The sequence below is a fragment of the Danio rerio genome, chromosome 20 (genome assembly GCF_052040795.2).
Source record: "Danio rerio strain M-AB ecotype USA chromosome 20, GRCz13ab, whole genome shotgun sequence".
Taxonomy (NCBI): Eukaryota; Metazoa; Chordata; class Actinopteri; order Cypriniformes; family Danionidae; genus Danio; species Danio rerio.
In genome coordinates this window covers 40,229,042-40,256,213 of record NC_141040.1, presented here as the reverse complement: position 1 = coordinate 40,256,213, position 27,172 = coordinate 40,229,042, and the positions used below count along the sequence as shown (strand labels likewise).

The following is a 27,172-nucleotide window of genomic DNA, read 5'->3' as shown; positions in this document are numbered from 1 at the left end:
GGGTGTCGGGCAAAAACCTCCAGGCGCGGGACGTCCCGACAAGCAGGCCGGGAAGGGTGGTCTCCCGTCGGGCATGGTTTGGTGGGCTCGGGCCTGGGTCTAACCAAAGCCCCGGTGAGCGCCAGGCATAACGTATTCCTGTTGAACCTTTGGCGCTAGATGCGTAAAGATGTGCCGCTGGTGAACCATTGATGGAGCCGCTGGTGAACCATTGATGGGGCCTCTGAGATCCAGCGTTGGGGAGGCCTGTGCCCCGCGCGCTCTGCCCGGGGTACACGCACCCTTCTTGGGGAGCGAGCCCGGCCCCTCTCCCTGGCCTGGGGCCTATGAGATCCAGCGTTGGGGAGGCCTGTGCCCCGCGCGCTCTGCCCGGGGTACACGCACCCTTCTTGGGGAGCGAGCCCGGCCCCTCTCCCTGGCCTGGGGCCTATGAGATCCAGCGGTGGGGGGGGCCTGTGCCTTGCGCGCTCTGCCCGAGGTACACGCACCCTTCTTGGGGAGCGAGCCCGGCCCCTCTCCCTGGCCTGGGGCCTATGAGATCCAGCGGTGGGGGGGGCCTGTGCCTTGCGCGCTCTGCCCGAGGCACACGCACCCTTCTTGGGGAGCGAGCCCGGCCCCTCTCCCTGGCCTGGGGCCTCTGAGATCCAGCGGTGGGGGGGGCCTGTGCCTTGCGCGCTCTGCCCGAGGCACACGCACCCTTCTTGGGGAGCGAGCCCGGCCCCTCTCCCTGGCCTGGGGCCTCTGAGATCCAGCGGTGGGGGGGGCCTGTGCCTTGCGCGCTCTGCCCGAGGCACACGCACCCTTCTTGGGGAGCGAGCCCGGCCCCTCTCCCTGGCCTGGGGCCTCTGAGATCCAGCGTTGGGGGGGCCTGTGCCCCGCGCGCTCTGCCCGGGGTACACGCACCCTTCTTGGGGAGCGAGCCCGGCCCCTCTCCCTGGCCTGGGGCCTATGAGATCCAGCGTTGGGGAGGCCTGTGCCCCGCGCGCTCTGCCCGGGGTACACGCACCCTTCTTGGGGAGCGAGCCCGGCCCCTCTCCCTGGCCTGGGGCCTATGAGATCCAGCGGTGGGGGGGGCCTGTGCCTTGCGCGCTCTGCCCGAGGTACACGCACCCTTCTTGGGGAGCGAGCCCGGCCCCTCTCCCTGGCCTGGGGCCTATGAGATCCAGCGGTGGGGGGGGCCTGTGCCTTGCGCGCTCTGCCCGAGGCACACGCACTCTCCGGCGGCGAGCGCTGGTTCCAAAGGACCCCCTAGATTTGCACCTAATCACCAGCCGTGCCCGGGCACCCCACTATTAAGCCCGGGGACACTAACTCCTCCAAACCGCATGGATCAGACAGACGTGCTGCTGGTGACCCAACTGGCCAAGACGTACCGCTGGTGACCCAATCGGTCTTTGGGTTTGTGAATGGGTCACCACCGGCCCTGGGCTCGTGTATGGGGCACCAGCCGCACGTCGTTCTAGCCTCCGTCTGCGATGGGGTCTTATGTTTGCTGCGGGGTGACGGACGCTGGGAGACGGGTTAGCAGCTCAGAAATGGACCCTTGACTCCCGTGGACCCCCTAACTCCCATGGTGTTCAGACCACTGGCCTTGCCCGGATTTGAACGCTTGTTTTTGGGTTAGCTTTGCTGGCCAAGAGGCCTGGATCCTTGGAAGGACCAGGGCAGCAGTGCGCATTTGGTTTGCCCGGATTTGAACGCTTGTTTTTGGGTTAGCTTTGCTGGCCAAGAGGCCTGGATCCTTGGAAGGACCAGGGCAGCAGTGCCCACTTGGTTTGCCCGGGTTTGAACGCTTGTTTTGGGGCAACGGGGCCCTCGTTAGACCCCTGGTTCGTTCAACCGCGAAATCGAAAATTGCACTAAGTCCTTCTTTTGAGTCTGTTATCGAAACCTCGACGGCAGGTCAGCGAAACCCAGGGACGCGCTACCACCCCCTCCAGGCGCGGGTCATGCCGGAGAGAGTGGTCTCTTTCCGGGCATGGCTTGGTGAGCTCTCCCCCCTGGTCCAACGAACGCCCCCGGTGAGCGCACTTAGGTCTCAGCTGGTGCGTAAATGGTGCCGCTGGTGAACCATTGGCCTCCGAGGCTTCATGTCACGCGCTCTCTGCCCAATACACCCTCACTTATCCCGGGCAAGCACTGATCACCAAAGACCCCCCCCCCTGGCTCTTTCTGACCCATCGCTTACCGTTGGTGACCCACATAGGCCTTTGCGCGCGGTGGCCTGCCATGGAACCCTGACTCCCATGGTGTTCAGACCACTGGCCTTGCCCGGATTTGAACGCTTGTTTTTGGGTTAGCTTTGCTGGTCAAGAGGCCTGGATCCTTGGTAGAACCAGGGCAGCAGTGCGCATTTGGTTTGCCCGGATTTGAACGCTTGTTTTTGGGTTAGCTTTGCTGGCCAAGAGGCCTGGATCCTTGGAAGGACCAGGGCAGCAGTGCGCATTTGGTTTGCCCGGATTTGAACGCTTGTTTTTGGGTTAGCTTTGCTGGCCAAGAGGCCTGGATCCTTGGAAGGACCAGGGCAGCAGTGCGCACTTGGTTTGCCCGGATTTGAACGCTTGTTTTGGGGTAGCTTTGCTGGCCATTGAGGCCTGGGTCCTTGGTAGGACCAGGGCAGCAGCGCCCACTTGGTTTGCCCGGATTTGAACGCTTGTTTTTGGGTTAGCTTTGCTGGCCAAGAGGCCTGGATCCTTGGAAGGACCAGGGCAGCAGTGCGCATTTGGTTTGCCCGGATTTGAACGCTTGTTTTTGGGTTAGCTTTGCTGGCCAAGAGGCCTGGATCCTTGGAAGGACCAGGGCAGCAGTGCGCACTTGGTTTGCCCGGATTTGAACGCTTGTTTTGGGGTAGCTTTGCTGGCCATTGAGGCCTGGGTCCTTGGAAGGACCAGGGCAGCAGTGCCCACTTGGTTTGCCCGGATTTGAACGCTTGTTTTTGGGGTTAGCTTTGCTGGCCAAGAGGCCTGGATCCTTGGAAGGACCAGGGCAGCAGTGCGCATTTGGTTTGCCCGGATTTGAACGCTTGTTTTTGGGTTAGCTTTGCTGGCCAAGAGGCCTGGATCCTTGGAAGGACCAGGGCAGCAGTGCGCATTTGGTTTGCCCGGATTTGAACGCTTGTTTTTGGGTTAGCTTTGCTGGCCAAGAGGCCTGGATCCTTGGAAGGACCAGGGCAGCAGTGCCCACTTGGTTTGCCCGGGTTTGAACGCTTGTTTTGGGGCAACGGGGCCCTCGTTAGACCCCTGGTTCGTTCAACCGCGAAATCGAAAATTGCACTAAGTCCTTCTTTTGAGTCTGTTATCGAAACCTCGACGGCAGGTCAGCGAAACCCAGGGACGCGCTACCACCCCCTCCAGGCGCGGGTCATGCCGGAGAGAGTGGTCTCTTTCCGGGCATGGCTTGGTGAGCTCTCCCCCCTGGTCCAACGAACGCCCCCGGTGAGCGCACTTAGGTCTCAGCTGGTGCGTAAATGGTGCCGCTGGTGAACCATTGGCCTCCGAGGCTTCATGTCACGCGCTCTCTGCCCAATACACCCTCACTTATCCCGGGCAAGCACTGATCACCAAAGACCCCCCCCCTGGCTCTTTCTGACCCATCGCTTACCGTTGGTGACCCACATAGGCCTTTGCGCGCGGTGGCCTGCCATGGAACCCTGACTCCCATGGTGTTCAGACCACTGGCCTTGCCCGGATTTGAACGCTTGTTTTTGGGTTAGCTTTGCTGGTCAAGAGGCCTGGATCCTTGGTAGAACCAGGGCAGCAGTGCGCATTTGGTTTGCCCGGATTTGAACGCTTGTTTTTGGGTTAGCTTTGCTGGCCAAGAGGCCTGGATCCTTGGAAGGACCAGGGCAGCAGTGCGCATTTGGTTTGCCCGGATTTGAACGCTTGTTTTTGGGTTAGCTTTGCTGGCCAAGAGGCCTGGATCCTTGGAAGGACCAGGGCAGCAGTGCGCACTTGGTTTGCCCGGATTTGAACGCTTGTTTTTGGGGTTAGCTTTGCTGGTCAAGAGGCCTGGATCCTTGGAAGGACCAGGGCAGCAGTGCGCATTTGGTTTGCCCGGATTTGAACGCTTGTTTTTGGGGTTAGCTTTGCTGGCCAAGAGGCCTGGATCCTTGGAAGGACCAGGGCAGCAGTGCGCATTTGGTTTGCCCGGATTTGAACGCTTGTTTTTGGGTTAGCTTTGCTGGCCAAGAGGCCTGGATCCTTGGAAGGACCAGGGCAGCAGTGCGCATTTGGTTTGCCCGGATTTGAACGCTTGTTTTTGGGTTAGCTTTGCTGGCCAAGAGGCCTGGATCCTTGGAAGGACCAGGGCAGCAGTGCGCACTTGGTTTGCCCGGATTTGAACGCTTGTTTTGGGGTAGCTTTGCTGGCCATTGAGGCCTGGGTCCTTGGAAGGACCAGGGCAGCAGTGCCCACTTGGTTTGCCCGGATTTGAACGCTTGTTTTTGGGGTTAGCTTTGCTGGCCAAGAGGCCTGGATCCTTGGAAGGACCAGGGCAGCAGTGCGCATTTGGTTTGCCCGGATTTGAACGCTTGTTTTTGGGTTAGCTTTGCTGGCCAAGAGGCCTGGATCCTTGAAAGGACCAGGGCAGCAGTGCGCATTTGGTTTGCCCGGGTTTGAACGCTTGTTTTGGGGCAACGGGGCCCTCGTTAGACCCCTGGTTCGTTCAACCGCGAAATCGAAAATTGCACTAAGTCTTTCATTTGAGTCTGTTATCGAAAACTCGACGGCAGGTCAGCGAAACCCAGGGACGCGCTACCCCCCCCCTCCAGGCGCGGGTCATGCCGGAGAGAGTGGTCTCTATCCGGGCATGGCTTGGTGGGCTCTCCCCCTGGTCCAACCAACGCCCCCGGTGAGCTCATCCATAGCGTTTGCCAGCGGTCGTTCCAAAGACCCCCCCCGCTAGAGACCCACCATCCCCCAAATGAGTGTTAGTTGTTTCAAACAGCAAAAAAATAAAATCAATGCATTTCGTTTTCAAAATGATTTTTTTTTTACTTTCTCATATAAGTGTTTTGAAAAGCCAAACAGTTATGGAGAATTGGAACCAATAAGAGAAGGTCATAATTATTCTTATGATTACAAACATTTTGCATTGATAACACAGGGTTACATAGAATCGGAACATTGTATTTTTAATTGACACATTATATGTGAAATGATCTCTTCTGTCTGTATACAGGGCTTAGGTAATTGCAAAAAATCTCTAGAAAGAAGCCCTTTTTGAACTCTAACATTTAAAAGGATTTAAAATCTACAAAGTTACAATATCTACGAAATGTACAAAAGAATAATACAGATTTTAAACTGGGGAGTTCATTTGATGTCTGAACTTTGAGTTGTTGCTTATACTGTAAATGTAAAAATGAAAAGAATTTTTATTCTCTATTTTATAACCTCTTTAACAACAGTTTTTTATTGAAATAACTCCTTATAATAATAACCATTTGGATAATAAAATGTTCACACTAAATAAAATGCTGCATAATAAGAAACTTTTCAGAGCTTCAGGGTTCATGAAGGTCAGCTTGAGTTTCCCTGATGGGTTTGCGGATCTAGGCAGACACGCAGTAGTTTACTCGTGTTTTGTCTCTTTGTCCTCTTTCATTAGAGACCTTTAGAACTGAGCACATTTTCTCTCTGCCCTTGACCAGCAGCTTGATGGCACTCCATTTGTGTTGTGGTGATTCATTCACGACCCACACTGAAGAAATTGCCATGTCATCCTGAGAAAGAAGGGTCCGTTTTCAGTTTAAAAGTATACTCTTGATTCCTATCATTCGTCCTGAAGAAGGAAACCTTGCATCATGTTTCATGAATCATATGTTAACATTTGAAAATGAAATTTTAACCCTTTTGATAAGTATTTATCAAATCACTAAAAGTCAGTAATTCTTAAAGGTGCAGTAGGTGATCTGCCAAAATTTTAGCATATCTTTGAAAACACAGTCCCTCCCCTGCCGTCCAAAGCCACACCTCCTGAAATCACGAACGCACACCTTAAAGATGACTGTAGACAACCCACTAGATCAGGGGTGCCCAAACTGTTTCTTATGAAGGGCCAAAATCCAAGCTTAATTGAGAGCTGTGGGCCAAAAGAAAATAGTGCAAATTGTATTACATCAAAGTTGCCATGGGTAATTTCCTAATGTATTTCATAATATCTACAAAAAAAACAAAAAAAAAGTATTTACTAATGCATTCTAAAATTTTAACAAACTTATTACAATAAAACTATTAAAAACATCAATTTATAAATCAATGGAGTTCAATGCTGAATACACTAGTCATAAAGAACCTGCCTTTGCCTTGATTTGTTTGCTGATGTCTTCTGCTTTTTCTTCTGTTCGTTAAGTGACAGTATGTAATTTTTTTTTTAATTCTGATTCTTTTACAACATTTAGTTGAAATATAAAATTTCAGTTTGCTTTTTTTGTAGCTCAACAATAAAACAAACAAACAAAAGATAACATTAAAAATAGAAATGAGACTCTGGTAAAAGCATTCCCCAACCCTTCCCATACATATTCTTTCTAGCGGGCCAAATAAAAGGATACAAAAGGCCAACTTTGGCCCGCAGGCCCTAGTTTGGGCATCTCTGCACTAGATCATGTTATTTACCAGTTAGAAAACTTTAGTACTTTGTAATACTACAATTCCGAATGAGAAACTGTATTATATCTTGCAAGCAAAACTCATGTAATAAATTTAATGAATGTAAGGCATACTAACATGCTACTTCAGGCTGAATATTTAAATTAGCACGGTAAACAATATAGGGGGCGCGTCACAGGCTGCCATTGTTCAAAAATGAACCAATGTAAATTTAAAGCCAACTTTACCTCAGTAAAGCAGGCTAGAGGGAATAGCGAAAATGTTTTGTTATTAAACTAAATAAAAATTACATTATTGATGCTGTAAAAGGTCCCTTATGAAACTGAAAATAGACATGTGAATCGTTCGCCAGAAGATTTCAGTGGCTGAACAACACTTCTGTGCATATAACCCATTTGTAAAACAACACAATCTACATCAGCTTTGCATGACTAAAATAGTTTTAAAACAGAACATTACCTGTCTAAAAGAAATACTTAAGCCATGGTGTGATCCTTCCTCCAGCATGCAAAAGTAGCTCCAATATTGATTGAGGATTTTAAACAGTTTTGATGCAGCATTTGTTTTTACCGTACTCACTTTCTCGTGTAAACATGCAAACATGGAATCTTCGTGAACGGGTGTGCAAATATACAAATCTGCATTTGTTGGCTGACCGTTTGTGCTACTTATCTGAATTATGGCAATTGTTGGCCCAACAAATTTTAATTGGATGAACATTTTTTAGTCTTATGCCTTAACCAGAATTTAAAAATACATATAAATACATGTAGACAATTTACTTTAATCATTACTATTAGAATGTGAAGAAACGTTCCACCAGCACAATAAAAATGTTTCTGAAAACAATCCACTACTGCACCTTTAATTAATATTAAAATAAGTGAACTCTTTGGTCTTACAGCTAATAAGAAACTCTCCAGTATCACTTAATTAGCACCAAACAAGAAATATGCTTATATGCTAATTATATTGTAATTTTTATAATATCGCATCAATTAAACACTTTTTAATGTCTATGTGTATAACATTACACAAAATTGATAGTTCAATACATACTTTGGAAGTTACAAATGATAGGACATTAGCAATACAGTAGATTTAGTTATATTGAAAAACACAGAGCTAAATAAATGAACCTCCATTAGCCTGGAAAATACTATTCCATTTGGGTTTGTGAAGATGAAGTGAAACTTTGTTTATCATCTGTTGGCACTCTTACAATTCTTTGCAGACTTTGAAATAATAAATGGCACTCACTTCATGAATCTAATTAGTCTTCTTAATTGGAGAACGCTAAAGAATTGCTCAAGCAGTGATAGTGTTGGTCGTGAGATGGCAGGGTCAGCAATTAATCACAAATTAAATTTCTCGTACAGGGATTTTGTTGATCTATATAATTTGGCAAGAAGTGACTCATGTTCACGCTTAAATGTCTGAATATTCATTTCTAACTAACTTTGTATTTTGTAGTTTAGGTTCTGATTGTCAATTAGCAGCTGTTTTTATTTTGAGCAGCTTCCTGTAATTGTCATGATGGCCTTTTCAGAGCAATCTTAAATGTGCTTGATAATTTAAATCAATATTCGAGATATTGAAATCCTTTCTATGATTATATGTTATTGAGCATACAGTGTTTGTGTGTTCAACTACAATCTACCCTCCTCATCTGCAGACGAATTCACACACACTAATGGACTCGTTCTGTCTCTTAATAAAACTAAAACAGGAAAAGCCAGTCCATCTGACTCATTATATTGGCGTAATCCTTTATGGTTAATTAGGTTTTTCTCTGTGTCTGTCGGGTCAATGAAAATGTATGATATTGTAGAAAGAGGTAAGAGAGTAGTTTTTGTGACACATTCTTGACAGCGACTGAGTGGGTAGAGATGAGTCGTGATGTCCTTGATGCTGAGTGAAATATTTATTGGATGGATGAAAGTCAAATGTATTAATATGTTCAAAGCCAACAGTGAGCACGCACATTACATCTGGTGTATGAGCAAGAGTAATCATGAAAGGCTTATTATTCCATAACTCGCTTTTAGTAGTTGACCATTTAAAAAGCTTGAGGCCTATCTATCTATCTATCTATCTATCTATCTATCTATCTATCTATCTATCTATCTATCTATCTATCTATCTATCTATCTATCTATCTATCTATCTATCTATCTATCTATCTATCTATCTATCTATCTATCTATCTATCTATCTATCTATCTATCTATCTATCCATCATCTATCTGTCTGTATATGTCTGTCTGTCTGTCTGTCTGTCTATGTCTGTCTATGTCTGCCTGTCCGTCTGTCCGTCCGTCTGTCCATCCATCCATCTATCCATCAAAAAATGTATTTTTTTTTGTGTGTTTTTATGCTTTGTCTGGAATATTAAACAGTCAACATGACCCATCCTGGAATAGATATACTGTATTTTCAGTGCTTTCCACAGGTTTTAAATATACTTGCAGTGGTGGCTGGATTGAACCTTTTACCCTCGGCTCATGGTTACCTACAGTACATGCGACAAAAAAAAAAAAAAAAAAAAAAAAAAAAAAAAATATATATATATATATATATATATATATATATATATATATATATATATATATATATATATATATTTAACAATATTTTTATACACTGTTTTTTTTTTCAAAGGGGTTGAAGTTTTTTTTTTTTTTTTTAAGACATAACATTTTGAAATAACATTTTGTACAGTATTCCCAAAGCATGTTAGATATGTATAAAATGTAGTATATCAACATCATCAAATAAAATATTACAAACAGTATTTAGAAAAATATATATACAGCAAATGAGAAATAAATGATAAAGTAAAAAATACAAATGTAAAAACCAAATTGTATGGAATAAAAATCCCTAAAAACTATAATAATTACAAGACTAAAAAGAGTTAGGCAAATGAAGAATAGAAACGTTTCTCTGAGAAGTTTATTTCAAACAATTATAATTTCATTTTGGGGGGGTTTCACCTTTATTTGATAGGACAGTGGAGTTGAGAAAGAAATACATGGGGAGCAGAGAGAGACAAAGGACCTCAAGCCAGGAATTGAACTTTGGTCGCCGTGAGCACCTTCGTGCTATATGTCGGTGCGCTTTATCACTATGGTATTGGCACTGACTAGATCAAATAATTAATTATATAATGTTTCTCTCGGTCTTGTGGTTGTGCATGCTCTGTCAGCTGTGAAGTCAAGCGAAAGTAAATCAGGCTTAAAATAAAATGTAATGCAAAAACACATACAATTAGGAACAGCTTAGAAAGTAAAATCAAAAGACGAATCCCGGACATTTTAGGAGATTTAAAAACCACGTACGGATGTATTTTTAAGTCTCAAAAAGGTGCAGAGCACATGAGATCTATGAAAGTGTTGACAGTTCTTGCGCACACACAAGGAGAAGTAGTAAATGTGAAGGGTGAGAGAATATTTTCCACTAGTTAATCGATCGCGTATCTTTGGCTATTGGGCGCATACAAAAAAAGAAAAAAATGTAAAAGGATGATAATAATAAAAAGCAAATGTCACCAAATATACCTTGGCAGCCGTTAATATACCTGGGTGGCCTACCCAAGTAAAGTTTATGTATGAGAAGCAGTGATGGTTTTTAATAAATTTAAATATATAGTGCTGCAGTTGTAATGACAAAAACTGAAAGAGTAATTCTCTACTTTCTACAAGATGTTTCTATGGGTTTTTAAAATTTGTGTTTGCAATTTACTGGTAAAAACAGTCTGTGATGAGCATTAAGTGATGGATGTTTTGCACTACAAAGGCAATTAAACTTATAACACTAACACTTATTATACTTATAACACAGAGGTGCTCACAGAGGCCTGAGTTAATTCCCAGCTTGAGGTCCTTTGTTGGTCCTTCCCCTCTCTCTGCTCCCCACAATTTTACTGTTTGATCTATTTAAAGATAAAAAAATGTAAATAATTAAAACCCCAATAAGATTTATAGAAAATGTATGAAAGTGAAGTTTGGCCAAAGTGACATGGTGGCTGATTGGCTGTCTTTCACTTCTCGAGGTTTTTTTTCTTTTCTAGATTATATTCATGCTGATATTGCTTATGCTGTGTGATCAAATTTTCATGCATCAGACTACAAATAGCTTTTTTTGTGTCTTTGTTGTTTTTAGGACATGGGACGAAGGGTGTGTTTGAGCTTCTGGCAGGCTGGAGAAGAACCAAAGAGAGTTTGCCCTTCAAGGAGAGAGTGGCGGATGCGTTTGCTGATGTGATGGTGTGCTACACTATGACCAGCTCGCTCTACATAATCACCTTCGGCATGGGCGCCAGTCCTTTCACCAACATTGAGTCTGTAAAAGTCTTTTGCCAGAGCATGTGTGTAGCAGTACTGGTAAACTACTTCTATGTATTCTCCTTCTACGGCTCCTGCCTGGTGTTTGCCGGGCAGCTGGAGCAAAACCGATATCACAGCGTCTTCTGCTGCAAGATCCCCTCAGTGGAGTATCTGGACCGCCAGCCCACTTGGTTTAAGACCATGATGAGCGACGGCCATGATCTGTCTACACATCACGACAGTGTCCCGTACCAGAACCACTTCATTCAGCACTTCCTAAGGGAGCATTACACAGAATGGATAACCAACACCTACGTCAAGCCTTTCGTGGTGATCCTCTACCTGATTTATGCCTCATTTTCGTTCATGGGATGTTTACAAATCAGCGACGGCTCGAACATAATTAACCTGCTAGCTAGCAATTCGCCCAGTGTGTCGTTCGCCCTGACCCAGCAGAAATACTTCAGCAACTACAGTCCTGTGATTGGGTTTTACATCTACGAACCCATCGAATATTGGAACTCCACAGTACAGGAGCACCTCAAGACACTGGGACAGGGCTTTAATAAGATTTCCTGGATCGATAATTACTTTCACTTTCTGAGGGTTGTGAATATTAGCGCGTCCACCAAAAGTGACTTTATTAGCATCCTTAAAACTTCTTTCCTGAGGAGCCCAGAATATCAACACTTTGTGGACGACATCATTTTCTCCAAAAACGGAGCCGAGTATGACATTATTGCATCCAAGATGTACTTGGTGGCCAGAACGACCGAAAAAACCAGGGAGGAGGTCGTGGAGCTGCTGGAGAGACTTCGACCCCTCTCCCTTATAAACAGCATCAAGTTCATCGTTTTCAACCCAACGTTTGTGTTCATGGACCGCTACAGTTCCTCCATCATCTCTCCAATCCTGACGTCAGGTTTCAGCGTGCTCACCATTCTCATCCTCACCTTCTTCCTGGTCATCAACCCGCTGGGGAACTTCTGGTTGATCCTGACCGTCACCTCCGTGGAGTTGGGCGTCTTGGGTCTTATGACGCTCTGGAATGTAGACATGGACAGCATCTCAATCCTGTGCCTTATTTATACTCTCAACTTTGCCATGGATCACTGTGCCCCCCACCTCTACACGTTCGTACTGGCCACTGAGCACACGCGGACTCAGTGCATCAAGATCTCTTTAGAGGAGCATGGGGCTGCCATTTTGCAGAACACCTCGTGTTTTGTGATTGGGATAATGCCTCTTCTTTTTGTGCCTTCTAACCTGACCTACACACTGTTCAAGTGCTCGCTTCTCACCGCCGGCTGCACAGTGCTGCACTGTTTCGTCATCCTTCCGGTGTTTTTGACATTCTTCCCACCCTCCAAGAAGCGCCACAAGAAAAAGAAACGGGCCAAGCGGAAAGAGCGGGAAAGGGAGAGAGAGCGGGAGAGGGAGAGAGAGGAGATCGAGTGCATTGAAGTCAGGGAAAACCCAGACCATGTGACCAATGTTTGATTGAAAGGCATGTGTGAGCGTAAGTGGTAAGAAATCAGCTCCTGTCCACAAGGGGGCGATGTCAGTCAGCACTTCACAGGTCCAGAGGTGGCCGAGTCCGGCACTATCTGCCCTGGGGGTGACCCCCAGTAATCCACAACAGTGCTGTCCAAACCCATCTTAGTCATTTCTTGTGCACCCTATATTCAGAACAGTGTATAACATCTGCAGCTGCTAGCTTACGTTAGCCGTTAACATGAAAGGTTTGCGCAAGAATGTTGTCTGTGTACATGAACTAAATCAAAACAGCTAAACAGAAGGCCTCTTAAAATGTTAGCATGAATCCAAGCAGGTGATTTCCTGCTTATTTGCGATCTCTAGTGAAGAATCCCAAGGGTTTTCATGTGTTTTGTAAGAGCAGATATCACAGCCATCTAAATTTGCTCTTGGTTAGCACTAACACGATTCTTTTTGATCACTCTTCAGTTTTTCTAACTGTTATGCACCTCACATTCCCCAAGCCTTGCGCTTACATAATTAATCAACTCTGTTTTAAAAAAAAAATAAAGCTATGTGAAAACAGTAGCGAACGGAAGTAGCACTTTTCAGCATCCATCAAATTATGCAACACTCTTCTACAAATAACACTTGGCATGCATTTATCACAAATGTCCTGTAGCAAATCTAATACTCTGTTTGCAATTTCTCTGGTAGCAGTAACTTAGACTCTGAGAAACTGAGAGGTCCCACCTTATATCTGGAAAATATCCTCAGAGCAAAGCATTAATGGTCAATAGAATGGATTAATAATAACTGGAAAACATGTTTTTTTTTTCTTCTTAGAATGTTCAGTAAAATACATTATCCAATCTGACATTTAGCTGATATTCAGACTGTAATTTGTTTTACTCTTCCTAGTAAACAAACTGCATCTGAAAGTGCTTTATGTGGAGGCCTCTTACATGAATCACTAAAATGTTTTGCGTATAATATTGAACTGCATATGCCATTTAGAAAAAATGTTTCCTAAAACATCCGAGTGGCTCATTCATGAGAAAAGAGACTTGTAGCATGTCGTACAGCTGCGTTGGTATGGTCTGTTGTTTACTTGCTTGTTTGTTTGTCTGTCACAAAACCTGTTCATGCAGTTAAACTGAGCAATGACAAAGAGGTAAGGTTTTCCTTACTGTTGTTTTACTTTGCACAGTAGGCAGAATCAATGATGACTGTCATCTAAAACTATACAGTATGTGTCAAATCACAAGGGTAGATATTGTTTTTGAGTGTAGCATGTGTTTTGTCTGTATTTGTGTGTGTGTTTGCTATAGAGCAGTGCAGATGATATACACTGTGTTCACACTGAAGAAATTACTTGCACAAATCAATATAATGGTATCAAGATACATTCTGGTGGAAATGAGTATGTCTGCTATGTTAGAAGTGTCAGTTCTGTTGTCCAAAGGAATACTAGGCATCGCATCAGGCAATGTGGTGTGTTAGCAAAGTAGTCAATCCACACAGGGTTATTTTATACATGTCACAAATACGGTTATTAGATGTGTGGCACCATTCAAACCTGTTGGTATCTCTTTATGAAGCAACGCAAAGTGTAAGGTAGAAAATGTATGCATTGAAGGTGTAGCTCAAAACTTATCTGTTCACCCCAATGTCATTTTAAACCTAAGACTAGCTGTACAGAACATGCAGTGTGTGCATAGTATGTGCATACTGTTTTTTCTACTGTATGTAGTTAAGTCTTTTTACTGCAGCATGCACATGCGAAAAATTGGATTTCCATTTCTTAGTTACTCGACACTTTAAGGGTTTTTATCACCCTATGTAATTGCGCTCATTTTGAAGTATGAAATAAGTGATATAATTGCCAAATGTTGAATAAAAATCCATTATTTTATTTCAAAATATGCTCACTTGAGGGTCACTATAGAGACAGGTTTAAAAATGTTTCGAAGCTTCAACACATTTGCCCTGTTTGTTTCAGCATTTCATGAAGTCTTCCTTTGCCCACCACTATCTACCACATGGTATAGTATGTATTCTAATAGAAACAAGTCCATTTAAAACAAGCAGTGGACACCATAGACTGTAAAAGATATGAACATAGTATCTGTGATGTCACCCACAGGTTTCTGAAGAACGCAAAAGAAGCTAAAAGTAGGCCTGAACAACCGTCGCGATTATGTAGTGCAAAGCAGCAGAGCTAAAGACGACTGCAAGAATTTTACTTAGACAGGCTTTTCATTGGGAAATTGGGAGAAATGCTTAATACTTTATTACAAAACAAAAATATGATGTTTATGCTGAGTAGCTGAGGTGAAATGATGCAACCAGCAAGACATGGCTGTCACTCGAGTGGCCACGCCCTTAATTATGCAGACTTAATATTACTTAATATAAACAAAAATAAAAATAAAAATACACCCCCTCACAGTTGGCATGAAGGGTAATATTAGCTATATGAACCAAAATTGTTCTTTGTAGCAGGCTGTAAACACCACTGCTTTTCTGCTGTAAAGTTGGCCATTTTAACAGTGGAGCCAGAACTAGCTAGCCAGAACTAGCAGAATTTTGATGAATTGGAGTTTCAGTTACTTCCATATTTTTATTCACAAGGGAGAGCGGGAGGTTGCCGCTTGATGGACACCAGTAACGTTGCACTATATGTCTGCATTTGACAAATATAGATAAAGGATGAACATCTGTTTTGGAATGAATGCTAGTGGAGAAGAGGTTTGAGATTCAAATTAAAATGGTGTGTTAGAAATTACAAGTCCATTCTAAGTGCAATTTATCTGGAGAAAATTCCTTTACCCCATTATATAATAATCAGTGTAGTAACCATATATAGACACATTTACATAAAATAATAACAGAATCTAATTATCAATAAGCAGTTAATTATCATTATGTTCTTTTGGAACATCTTGAAGAATATTTTTGTACAATAAAATTCAATGGGGTCCAACTCCAAAACAACATGCTGTACTATGTGTTCTATAGATAAAAGAAATTCATACAGGTTCAAAATGACACAAGGGTGAATAAATAATAGTGGAACTTCCTTTACATTTGAAAGCTTCTTGAATGAGCTGTTTAGATTTATGCAAAAAGTCAGCAGCTGTTTGCTTTTTTGCCAATTTCATTCCCTAAGCTCGAGGAATCCCTTGAAAACCTTTGGTTTATTTAATAACCACAAATCAAAAATATTGAGTATAAATATTTCATCAAAGTCTGATTGTCCTAATCATCGGCGTAAAGGTGTAATCAAAGTAATTATATCTGTATCTCATGCCACAACGAACTGTTCTAGTGCTTGCCATTTCTATTCATTGGTTGAGATACTGTTTGTGTCTACAGTAGGCCACACACTGCAATGTAAGCCTCAATATCGACTGCCTGCCAAAAAAAAAAAAAAAAAAGAAAAGAACCCAAAAAACTAAATGTTATTTAAATACTGCTAGCTTTGGTCCTGCTGTGTATATCGTAAACATTTCAAAAACCGCATGTTGTAGCCAGAGCCTTACTGATCCAGTCCAGAATCTGGGTTCATTGTAGAGTCATTCCAAAGGCAGAAGGCCTCTCGTTGAAGAAGGTTTTACGTTTACTTGAAAGCTTGAGATATACGGACCAAAAGCTTGCATTAGAAAAGTCCATTAGAAATGAATGTCGCCACAAAACGCTTCATGTACAGTTATGATCTTATGTTTTCATTGAGATAATTTCAAGTTAACAGCCATCATGTTTAGAGCAACATTCCAAACCCAGCAGGTTTCAGTCAAATGAAACATGGAATTAGTGTCTAATATCAACGGCGTCCCCATATTTTGTAAAAGCTATATAATTTGTGTTGGAAGAGGGCATGAAAAATAAAAATACGAAGACATGAGAGATGCATATTGAAAATGGTGAAAAATCATATACTTCCCAAAATGACTGTGTATGCATGTATTGTATGTATGCATGTATTTGGTTATTGTGTGTAAATCCCCCCCCCCCCTCCCCCTGTCTTTTTGAGAGCTGTAGATGCTGGAGTGGACTCTTTGATTTCATGCATACTTGATACCATCTTCAGAAATGTTTGTTTCACAGATCCTTTTTTATTATGATTTTCTGGTTGCTTTAAGCCAGTAGGAAAAAATATGAATTGTAAAATAGATGTATAGAATTTTCTAATTTTTTTATAGAAATGAGAGATGGGAATTTTTTTTAAACTAAGGTCATGTTGTTATAAAAAGCAATAAAGAACAAAAAAAGGAATACAATAAAAAAAGAGTATAAAATCTAAACTCTGTAGGCCAGTAATAACATATGGAATGTTCTTTGCATTCTCACATTTGCCACACTACAATATATTTGATCTTTAGTTTTTTAATCAGCCTATATAAAAACCACAATATAATTTTGCAGGAGGCAGCTTTTCTTTATATGTGGCCAAAATTGATTCAGAAATCATTATTATAATGCAATGTATAGTCGTAGGCATAATAGTTTGTAAGGACTTTGCTAAATATATCGATTAAGCTATTAAAATGCCAAATAACTACGTTAATAATTCAGGATGGTTAATTACGTTATATGTAACCCAACTGCGTGTGTATGATGTCTACTAAACCCGCTGGTCAAGTTTCTGGAGTTGAGGCTGTAGAGATGAAAATCTGCATACTGTTTCTTTTTGTTGTGATGCATGTTCTCGGATCAGGCCATAAATCACTTAGCCGACATTCTTATTATCTGCTTTATTTAACTTCAAAGTGGCCCACAAATCAAAGTCAACACAAAGTCGCCACTGTTTTCAGTCAAACTACAGACTTTAGACATGCAGCTTTGAGGTCCATAAATGAAATATGCACTTTTGGGCTCAACTAATTTTCATTAAAAGGACATAATCTTATATGATGTGATGAGACTGAATCATTTGTAAAGTTCCATCACAGGGTACTGCAACAAAAATTATGCTAATTTAATGTCAAACAACAAACAGCAACAACAGATACGTTTACTGTTCTACCGCTCTGTGAAATAAGAATAGCCAGATCAAACTATATTTGATAATGTATTTTAAAAGCTTGTCGTTCAGGTTGATTTTTGATTGAAATGTTTTATCCTAGTCATTGTTTTCATTGAGGAAACTGATTACAATATAGATCTTAAGCTTTCTGTTGTGTGTCATTTCAACTGTATTGTACATAACCAAGGACAAGCTGCAATACACAGAGGAATCTTTGTGATAAGGAAAAAGGCAATGATAAAACTTTCGATATTACAGTTTTTTCTCAGTTGCTTTGGCATTTGCAATTTACAAAACAACAATTGCATTTCTCAAAACAGCGGGTACAAATAGCAAAACACCATGGATTACTTGCAAAAGCCAGTCGATTGCTGAAAATCCTTAGTTCATCTCTCAAAATTAAATTTCTGTGTCAATAAATGGGTCAATGTCGTCAGAATGACAAGTCCTGTCATTCTGTATGGATAAGACAGTCAAATTACTTAGTCATGTTATCAATATAACAATGTACTCTGGAGGGCTGTTCTGATGTAAACTATGGCAATTTTTTGTTTATTATCGTAGTGTAATTTGTTGCCAGATCTTATCATTGTGATACAGAAAGGCAAAGACAACACTGCATAGCACAAATAAAAAACAAAACAAAAGTGAACATAGGACAATCTCCATTCAGACACACCTTTATTAAAAAAAAGCCAAGATTCACTTGTGAGAAATTGACCAATTCTAGATAAATTTAGAACAAAATGAAAAATGCATTATGACAAAATATTATGACTACTTGTACAGCCATTTTGCATGTAAAGACTTATGCTATAAACAAAAGATTAAATGTTGTGGGTGGTGAGATATTTTGATAAACATGACATAAGCAATTGATAATGTAGGAAACATTCAAGAATTGCACATAATCATTTGCATGGACATACGCAAGAATTTGCAACTTGTTCAAAGGAATATGAAACTGATGGGCGCAAGTGATGATTGAGAATAGGCAGTTTTGAGAATTTTCTGATCTGAGGAATGGAACAAAGCGACTAAGAAAATACTTTTTTTGTAAACAGCAGCAGTATGTAGTTTGTTTCATGATCAAGTTCTTAATTTGACAGAGCAATAATGTGACAGCACGGTATGTCGTTGCTGTTTTCACTCTATTTTTATTCTCTGCCAGGACCCAAAATTAATTTAACAATTTTTTTTAATGTTTTGATATGCAGTTCAATAAGAATATATTGAGCTTTAGAATTAGCAATTTAAAGGGTTAATTCGTACAGAGATTTCAATTAGTAACAACACAATACTACACTGTAAAACCCAAAAAGTTAGGGTAACTTGAACAATTTGAGGAAACCAAATGCAAAGTTCAAAACTAATCCTAAAGAAAAAAGTAAAAAACTTACTCTATTTGAGTAAACAAAGCAATTTGAGCACAGTAAAACCCAATAAATGAAGAAAACCAACTGAGTATTTAAAATTGAATATAACTCAGACCAGGGCTTGACATTAACTTTTTTTAATCACCAGCCACTGTGGCTAGTAGTTTTCCAACGTTACTAGGCACTCTGTATTTTCTTTATCCACAATTATGTTGTTGAGAAAATATTTTTATATGCATATATATGACTTTGATTAAGGATCTTGTGTTATGTCCACATGCCACCTCATTCATTTCACTTTTTGTTTGGTGTATGAGCATTGCATATCAGTGTTATATTGCAATCAGTTTTTATTTCACATGACTTTTCAGAATTCAAAATTAAGGATTTACCAAATTTATCTCTGACCAAACCGAACAATAATTATTTCATAGCCACACATTTTAAATGTGTGAAAACAAGCTTAATATAGCTGCATACTATACTTTTTATTTAACAAAACATTTCTTTAAAAAAACAAAGAAAAACATTTGACTTTTAAAAAATCATTCTTGTCATGTTTATGCACAGTAATTTGTCCTGCTAAAGATCTCTAAGTTCACCAATTAACTACACATAAATGGAGAGTTAATCTCATATTAAACCAATGTTATTACAAAAAAAAAAAACATATTACAGTAACAAAAATAACCGTAAGCAAAAGAAAGCAGGTGAAAAACACACTGTGTGTAATAATGAAAGGATGATCACACGCCCACAGTTAAGGCCAATAAAGAATCTGTTCAAAGCAAAAGCAACCGGTGCTGCTTACAAAAAGGCATATTTGGTGCTCTTGAAAGCAGCCAGAATATGGGTGCATTAGCATAACTTTTTGTCTAGTCTATTTGAAAGAGAGCCAATCACAGTTCCTACCAGCCATGGTTGCTTCACGCAAGGAAACGGGAGCGCGCAGGCATTTTTAACAGTCAAACTCATTCGGTATTCACCTGCTTTCTTTTGCTTGCGCGAATACAATTATTTTTGTTAGTCGTGCAGTTTCTCGATTCTAATATCACATTTGCACGCATATTGAATCAACCTTATAGTCAAAACCTGCTTTTAAGAAGACCACTATTTAAAAATTATTTTCAACCAGCCAAAGTGGCTAATGGAAGTGTCTGTCTAACCCGCCAAAGCTGAAATCTACCCGCATTTGTCGGGCTGGCGGGTGTTAATGTCAAGCCTTGACACAGACTGTGTTTATATGACAGGAGAAAGGCACATACACCTACTGCAATGGCCTGGCGGTGAGTGAATTACAGGATAATTAAAATTTTCCGGTGAACATTTCCTTTAACTAACTGATCTTGTTAATTGTACAAATTTAACACACAAGAGACTGCAATTTTAAACTTACCATTTTATTATTTAGATAGATGTAAAAAGTATTTTTATACATGCTTTGCACATTTCTCTAAATAACAAACACACTCAAAATAGACATTTGTGTGAATATAAGTTAGTACAGCATCAGATTATAGCTGTATGGATATGTTTGCTCAAGCTCTGCAATGCAAAACCAAATCAAATGATTAGATAAATCAAATTACAATGTCACTATAGCTTGACTGAGTATTTTTGAGACTACAAGCAATAAAGATCTACTTATCTGGGACTATAGTTTGAATTAATCCCTTTGCTTGGATGCTATTGGACAGTAAGCCAATAGCAGATATAGTTAACTTTGGATCCTGGCCAGAGCACTGGCATTTATTATCTCTGGTTTCCAAGTCCAGTTTTTAACTAGGTTAAAAAGACAGATTCCTTAAATCAGTGTTTCTCAACCACGTTCAGATCATCAGCTTATTAGCAAACCTGTAATGGGTGTGACAAAGGAGATATCGAAAACATGCAGTTTTGGTGGCTCCCCGGGAACGTGGTTGAGAAACACTGGCTTAAATCATCCTGCTTAGTTTAATCTTAACATCCTAGACATCTGTTTTACCATTCTGAATGAGCCCCATATAGCAAAATCTTCACTGGTGAAAACTTTTTATTCATAAGAGGCTGAATATTTTGACCTCAATTCACATAATGAGCCCAAAAAGTTCATGTTTTGTGTTGTATGAGAAGGCAGCTTAATTTGATTTCTATTCAATAGTCCACTCCGGTCCCACTTTATATTAAGTGGCCTTAACTAATATGTACTTACACAAGAATTAATAGTTTGTTACAATGTACTTATTGTGTAAATACATGTCTTTATTGTGTACTTTTGCTCGATTAAATACATGTATGTAATTACATCTGTAATTAACTTTTGTAATTACATTTGTAAATACACTGTTGACCATCCCTTACACCTTAACCCACCCTTAAACCTACCCATACCACCAAACCTGTCCATAACCCAACCTACAGTATATCCCAACTCAAAAGCACCACAAGTGTTCTCAAATACATTATAAACACAGTAAGTACATTGTATTTATTTTTTGATGTAAGTACATACAGTAGTAGTTAAGGACACTTAATATAAAGTGGGACCTGAACTCCTAATTGTTCACTGTTGTGTTGGTGTAAACTCAACAGTGTTTTTATACTGTAGCAAAACGATTATCAATTATAATAAAAGGAGGGAGGACAGTTTTGTTTTCTTTTTAATCGTGGCTAATTTGAAGTAACAAATCGTTAGTCATCTGATTTGGCTTTTACTAAGTGTAAATCATACTTGATGACAAGTTTAACTGGCATTTAAGATGACGTTATGTCCTTTCTGTTTGGTCATTTCTTTGGCATTTATTTCTTCCTTGCTTAAGCTAATAGTAATGAAGCACTCATTGAGAAATGTGTTCGGCTGTTATGCCAGTGCTCATCAAACAAAATTACACAAAAATTAGACTGCCATGCATCATACAGAATGTCAAATTAAAGCTTTCGCTTTCACAATGCGTTATTTAAATGCACTGAATATACATATTTACATGTAGACTTGCCAGTATATCTAGTAACACTTTAAATTAGGGAGCACAATTTGCTAATAACTAAGAGTTTGCTTCAATAAACTCCTAATTAATGCTTATTGACAGTTATAGTAATAGTCCCGTTTAGGTATTAGATGGGCTTAAGAGATCTTGAATGCATAATAATGCATTAATATGTGCTTCATAAGTGCTCAACAACCAATACTCTAGTAATATGCATGCTAATTAGCAACTACACTGTAAAAAAAACTGGTTGCCTTAAATTTTTAAGCTGAATCAAATTAACATTATGAGTCTATTGAACTTATATCATGTTAAACTGACTTAAAACAGCTTGTGTAACTTATAAAATTAAGTTAGATCAGGATTAATTTAGTTTAATAAGTTACAATAAACTAAAAACATAGGCTGTCATGACTCATATACTTTTTTACAGTGTAGTCAATAATGAATACTTGTTCACTAATTGAAAGTGTTACTCCAAATCTGTATAAACAGTTTGCAAACATATAAAAATATAATATAATGTGAATTTTCAGCGGTATATCTAACACAACTTGTAGCTAAATGTTAATTAGAAATCATGAGACTACCAAATATTTTAATACTAAAAATTAAAGGTCAGTATTATAGAAAAATGCTATGTAGGTGGCTTTATTCGCTGTTTGTTCATTCAATCTATGTTAGTTCTTTGGGGGTAATTTGAACTAAGAAGAGGTAATGACCCTCTGCTTGAATTCCTTAGACTTAATTAGCAAAGAAATTATACATTTAATCAAATCATTTATAAGCCCTAAATATGTGCAGTTATAAATCATGATGTAATACGTTTATTTCATATGGCCGCCATTTTAAAAAAATGTAAGCAAGGCTGCAATGGGAGAAAAACAGGAGGTATAGGATCAGCATTGTAAACATTGCAACAATATGCTGTGGACTATAAACCCTTAGCTGTTGCTGTGATTTCAGAATGCAGATATGGTGTAAGCATCAGTTTATCATTCAGTTAAGTTGAACTTAATTAAAAGCATGTTAGGCATCAAACGAAATTACAATCTCGAGTAATACGCTTAAGTGTCCTCCTTCAGTTCATGGCACCAATTAAACACCATGGGGGAGCTTTCTTGTTAAAACAATGCAGTCATCTCTTGTGTTGTCTGTAATAGTGTTGTTTCGATACTGAAATTGTTCAAATGTCCATTTCCCGCTAACATTTAACTGCCGCTGAGCGCGTTCTTAAACACTGCTGATTTACCTTAGTATTCACCAGTGCTCAACAGAAATGATTGTGATTGGCCGTGAAGGTCTTTAGATCACTGATCTTCACAGAGTGCAAACACAAATACAGTGACATTGGAGCATTTTAAAGCAGCGAAGATCAGTCGATTGCTTGCCCGGGTTTTTGCGTTTGGTAAACATCGGGGAAGTGCGGTAAACCAGTTACCATCACAGTCATTTCTGTTGAGCACTGGTGATTACTATGGCAAATCAGCAATTTAAGACTGCGCACAACATTGGTAAAATGTTAGCAGGAAATTGACGTGTTTTAATTTAAGTACTGAAATTCAGTATCTTGACAAGTTTATTATAGTGAAAGCATCAGTTCGTTAACTTGAGTTTGATAAACGGCAACAAAACGTGTGTTTGGGAAAGAAAACGTTAACAAACTAGTGCCATTTTCCTTAGCTATAAATGAGGTCTGATATCCCTTTTTATTTTTACTATCCATTTAAAACATACCTTTTGGTCACTCGGAAGGCATTGAAATAAAACATTTATGTCACTTTCTCTTTGCTAAAAAGATATACAGCCAGCTATACACAAAGTTCCTGTGTGACTCCAGGCGATACTTCCAGGTTTCTTCCTACTGCAGCCTCGATTTCGCTTTTACCACATAAAAAATTTTTGCCACATAAAATCAGTCTATAGGTGAAGTAGTCTACATGCACTTCATTTCTTAGGGACACTAAATCCGAAAATCTGGCAGTATAGGATGAACATTTTCAAAATGCCACAACATCTGCTTGATCACAATGGTTAAGACACTATGTATGCAAATATGCTGTTTATGTCTATTTTATATCAACATTAGTTCTAAAGCATGAAGGTTTAGTTCCTATGCTTGTGTATAACACTGTGATGCTCATACAAAGTTTACTTTATGGACACGCTTGCATTGGGACGGAAGTGAAGCCATTGGTATAATAGGAAGATGATTGGTATAATATGATGATGATAATGATGTGATGAAGCTAAAAGAAAATTAAAGAAAAAAAAAAAACGCCACACATCAGTAATGAAACTGTGATGCTTACAATGACTTAAAGCTAGACAATGTCATGCTGTGTGGCCTAAACCCCCTGTTATGTAATTCCTAGTCTGTGTTTACTTGTGTGAATGTGAATGTGTTCATGTAGCCCCATTTCCCTTCCTTTCTTATTTCTCACTGCTTTGCTCTCAGCAGCTCCAGCGCTTAATTCAATGAACTGCCGCAAATGGGTTACATAACCTGTATCTGCAGTGATTCTGTATTCTTACTTACTTGATTACTTCTATGCTTTGTTCAAAGAGTGCGAACAGCCCTGAAAACAGGCACATACACACACACACACACACACACACACACATACACACACACACACACACACACACAAAAAGCGCAGGTCTTTCATGCTGGAATGCAGATCAAATGTACCATTTTTTTTAAAGGGATAGCTCATGCTAAAATAATAATTACCTCACCATTTACTCTCCAAGTGGTTTGAAACATTTATAAGTTTCTTTCTTCTGTTGGACAAAAAAGAAGATTTTTTTTATTATTACAGGTTGATGGTACCCATTGACTGATATTGCACTGTAAAAAATCTGTAATTTTACATTTCTGCCAGCAGCTGGGTGCTTAAAAAAATATATTGTAAATTAACAGACCTTAAATTACAGAAATTAAACAGGAATTTTAATTTCTGTAATTTAAGAAAATGTTTGTAATTTAACGTCCATTATTTTACTGTGAATTTCTGTAATTTAATGCTCGTTATTTTATGGTAAATTTCTGTAATTTAACTTCCATTATTTTTTAGTAATTCACTGTCATTTACATTCCGTTATTTTACAATGAATTTCTGTAATTTAACGTCCGTTATTTTACTGTGAATTTCTGTAACTTAACGCTCATTATTTTACCGTAAATTTCTGTAATTTAACATCTGTTGTTTTACGGTAAACTACTGTAATTTAACTGTAATTATATTACGTTTCTTTTTCCCGCACCCTAGTCTGCTGGAAAAAAAAAAATGCAATTATGGATTTTTTTTACAGAGTAGGAAAAAATACTATGGAAGTCAATGAGGATAAGGAAAAAGCAAAACATTTGATTTCCAACTTATAACAGCCCATATGAGGGATAATGATTTTAAGTGCAGAATGTAAATCACTTTAGTGGAAATATATATTTTTTCCTAATTACAAGTTTTATTTTAATGTGTCGCAGTAATGATCAATCCACATGGTATTATTAGGTGCATAAATGCCTAAAGTTTGCATTGTCTCAGTTTTTTTAGTTAAAAGTAATTTGGGCATAAATGGAAACATGTATTATATATTATGCATAGAAAATGACACACTATTACTGCTATTATAATACCTTATTTTGTACTTCCACGTATTAGTTTGCAGGCTTTCCAATTACATTGAATATTTTATTTTAAAAAAATAATGTATGCGGCTAATAATAATAAAAAAAAAATTAAAAATATTTATATTTTGTATTGCTGGGTTACTTTCGAAATATTTAATGAAACTGACATTTTAAATGATAATCTCATTGAATATTTTTGTATTCAATTATTATAATTGTATATTTGTTTTGCAAAGATGAAGGACAAAATATGTTTACAGTTAATGTAATGGAAATGTCAAAATCAGTCGTAAGAAAATGTACGATTTCAAAAGGGAGGTGTGGCACCAAACTCCACTTTTAAACCCAACCATCATTGGGGATAAGAAAATCATGCTAAATTGTATGAGATTGTACAAATTATCCACTAAATTAAAAAGTTGCGAATTGCTGTGAGATAGTGTTGGATAGACCACAGTTGTTAGACAGCAACTAAAAACTTTATTCTCTGCTCTCCCCTACCGTCAACCAGCATTCTTCAAAGTTTCTTCTTTTGTGTTCAACAGAAGAAAGAAACTCAAACAAGTTTTAAACAAGTGAAGGGTGAGTAAATGAAAAAAAAATCATTTTTGAGTGAACTATCCCTTTAAGATGTCAAAGAATGGACCGCGAGATTGATTGATTGTCACATACTGATAGAGGAGACTGCTTGTGTGTGTCTTGACATTTTTGAGTTCACTGTGAAGTGAGTACAGTATATCAGACTTAAAAACATGACGTTTTAGATTCCATTCTGATGCAATGCCTTTGTTTTCTTGCGTTACAGAGCACATGGCGGTAGAAACGAGCATAGCGTTAAGTGAACATGTCTTCCATTAACACGGCGTTGAGTTTGTGACGTGCACCAAAACACTGTTTCGTTTGAGTTTCATCACAAATGGAGGTAGCGAGTAACACGAGGCGAACGGATCAGCCAAAAATAGAAACCATAGTAAAGCGATCATTTAAACAGGAATGTCTTTAAGTCTGAATTTATAAGAGGTATGCATTTGAATGCTCTGAATATTTTCATTGTAAAATATTTTTTACTGCCTGCTATGTTGAAGCTATAAATATTATGCTAATGTACATTTTTATATGGAAACATGAAAATATGGATTTTTTCATTAAAGCCTTTGTCTATGAAACTTTGTGGCATGTGAGCCGTCTGTGTGTAATGTTTACCGGCTGCATGGATTAAACACAAAATTAGCATTTTTTTCTTCATGGTGACACAGAATGATGAATGAGAATACGAGTATTTACCATTATTCAAGCTAATTTCATTAGTGTCATCAATAATGCAGCAGTTTTGCCCTTATAGATTCCATTACTTATTAAGACGTGTGCTATAATAAAATTTATCATTATAGAAAGTGGCGCCACCCAGTTCATTTGAATATTCATCAGTTGCAATTATGAACCATAATGTAGGTTTAAGCCTATCAAAACGTTTATGCACTGAGCAAGTTTTCTATTAGCATTCTTGCTCATCTTTTTTGCTCATCTTTTTTTTTAAGCTTATTTCTAAAATACTGACTGATTTGAAAAACTAAAATTATTCCTGAATGGTCATGTGACATTAAAAACTTTCATCATAGGAATACTTTAAAAACAGTGGTTCTCAACTGGTTTGGCCATGGGACGCACATTTTTACATGATCATCAAGCCGCGACCCAAATGTTTTGGAACTATAATATAATTTTAGGAGTAATAATTCATTTGGATTTATT

General features: G+C 39.5%; 2 protein-coding genes and 1 long non-coding RNA gene across 4 annotated transcripts in view; 2 read left to right on the top strand and 1 right to left on the bottom strand.

Annotated features, from left to right (window-relative positions):
• Positions 1-12,986, top strand: part of ptchd4 (patched domain containing 4) — a 161,018-nt gene extending 148,032 nt beyond the window's left edge. The window contains exon 3 of one of the 2 annotated variants that reach the window (XM_087297456.1): positions 10,776-12,986. In XM_087297456.1, coding sequence (XP_087153582.1) covers positions 10,776-12,439 — 1,664 coding nt within the window. In that variant the 3' untranslated portion in view covers positions 12,440-12,986. 2 annotated transcript variants of the gene reach the window in all.
• Positions 1-25,509, bottom strand: part of LOC147839397 (uncharacterized) — a 765,501-nt gene extending 739,992 nt beyond the window's left edge. The window contains exons 1-2 of the long non-coding RNA XR_015518830.2: positions 23,253-25,509; positions 21,199-23,029 (exon numbers count right to left, since the gene is read on the bottom strand). This is a non-coding gene — a long non-coding RNA (uncharacterized LOC147839397). The remainder of the gene's footprint in view (positions 1-21,198; positions 23,030-23,252) is intronic.
• Positions 1-27,172, top strand: part of adgrf3b (adhesion G protein-coupled receptor F3b) — a 671,400-nt gene that overhangs the window by 85,083 nt on the left and 559,145 nt on the right. The window lies entirely within an intron of this gene.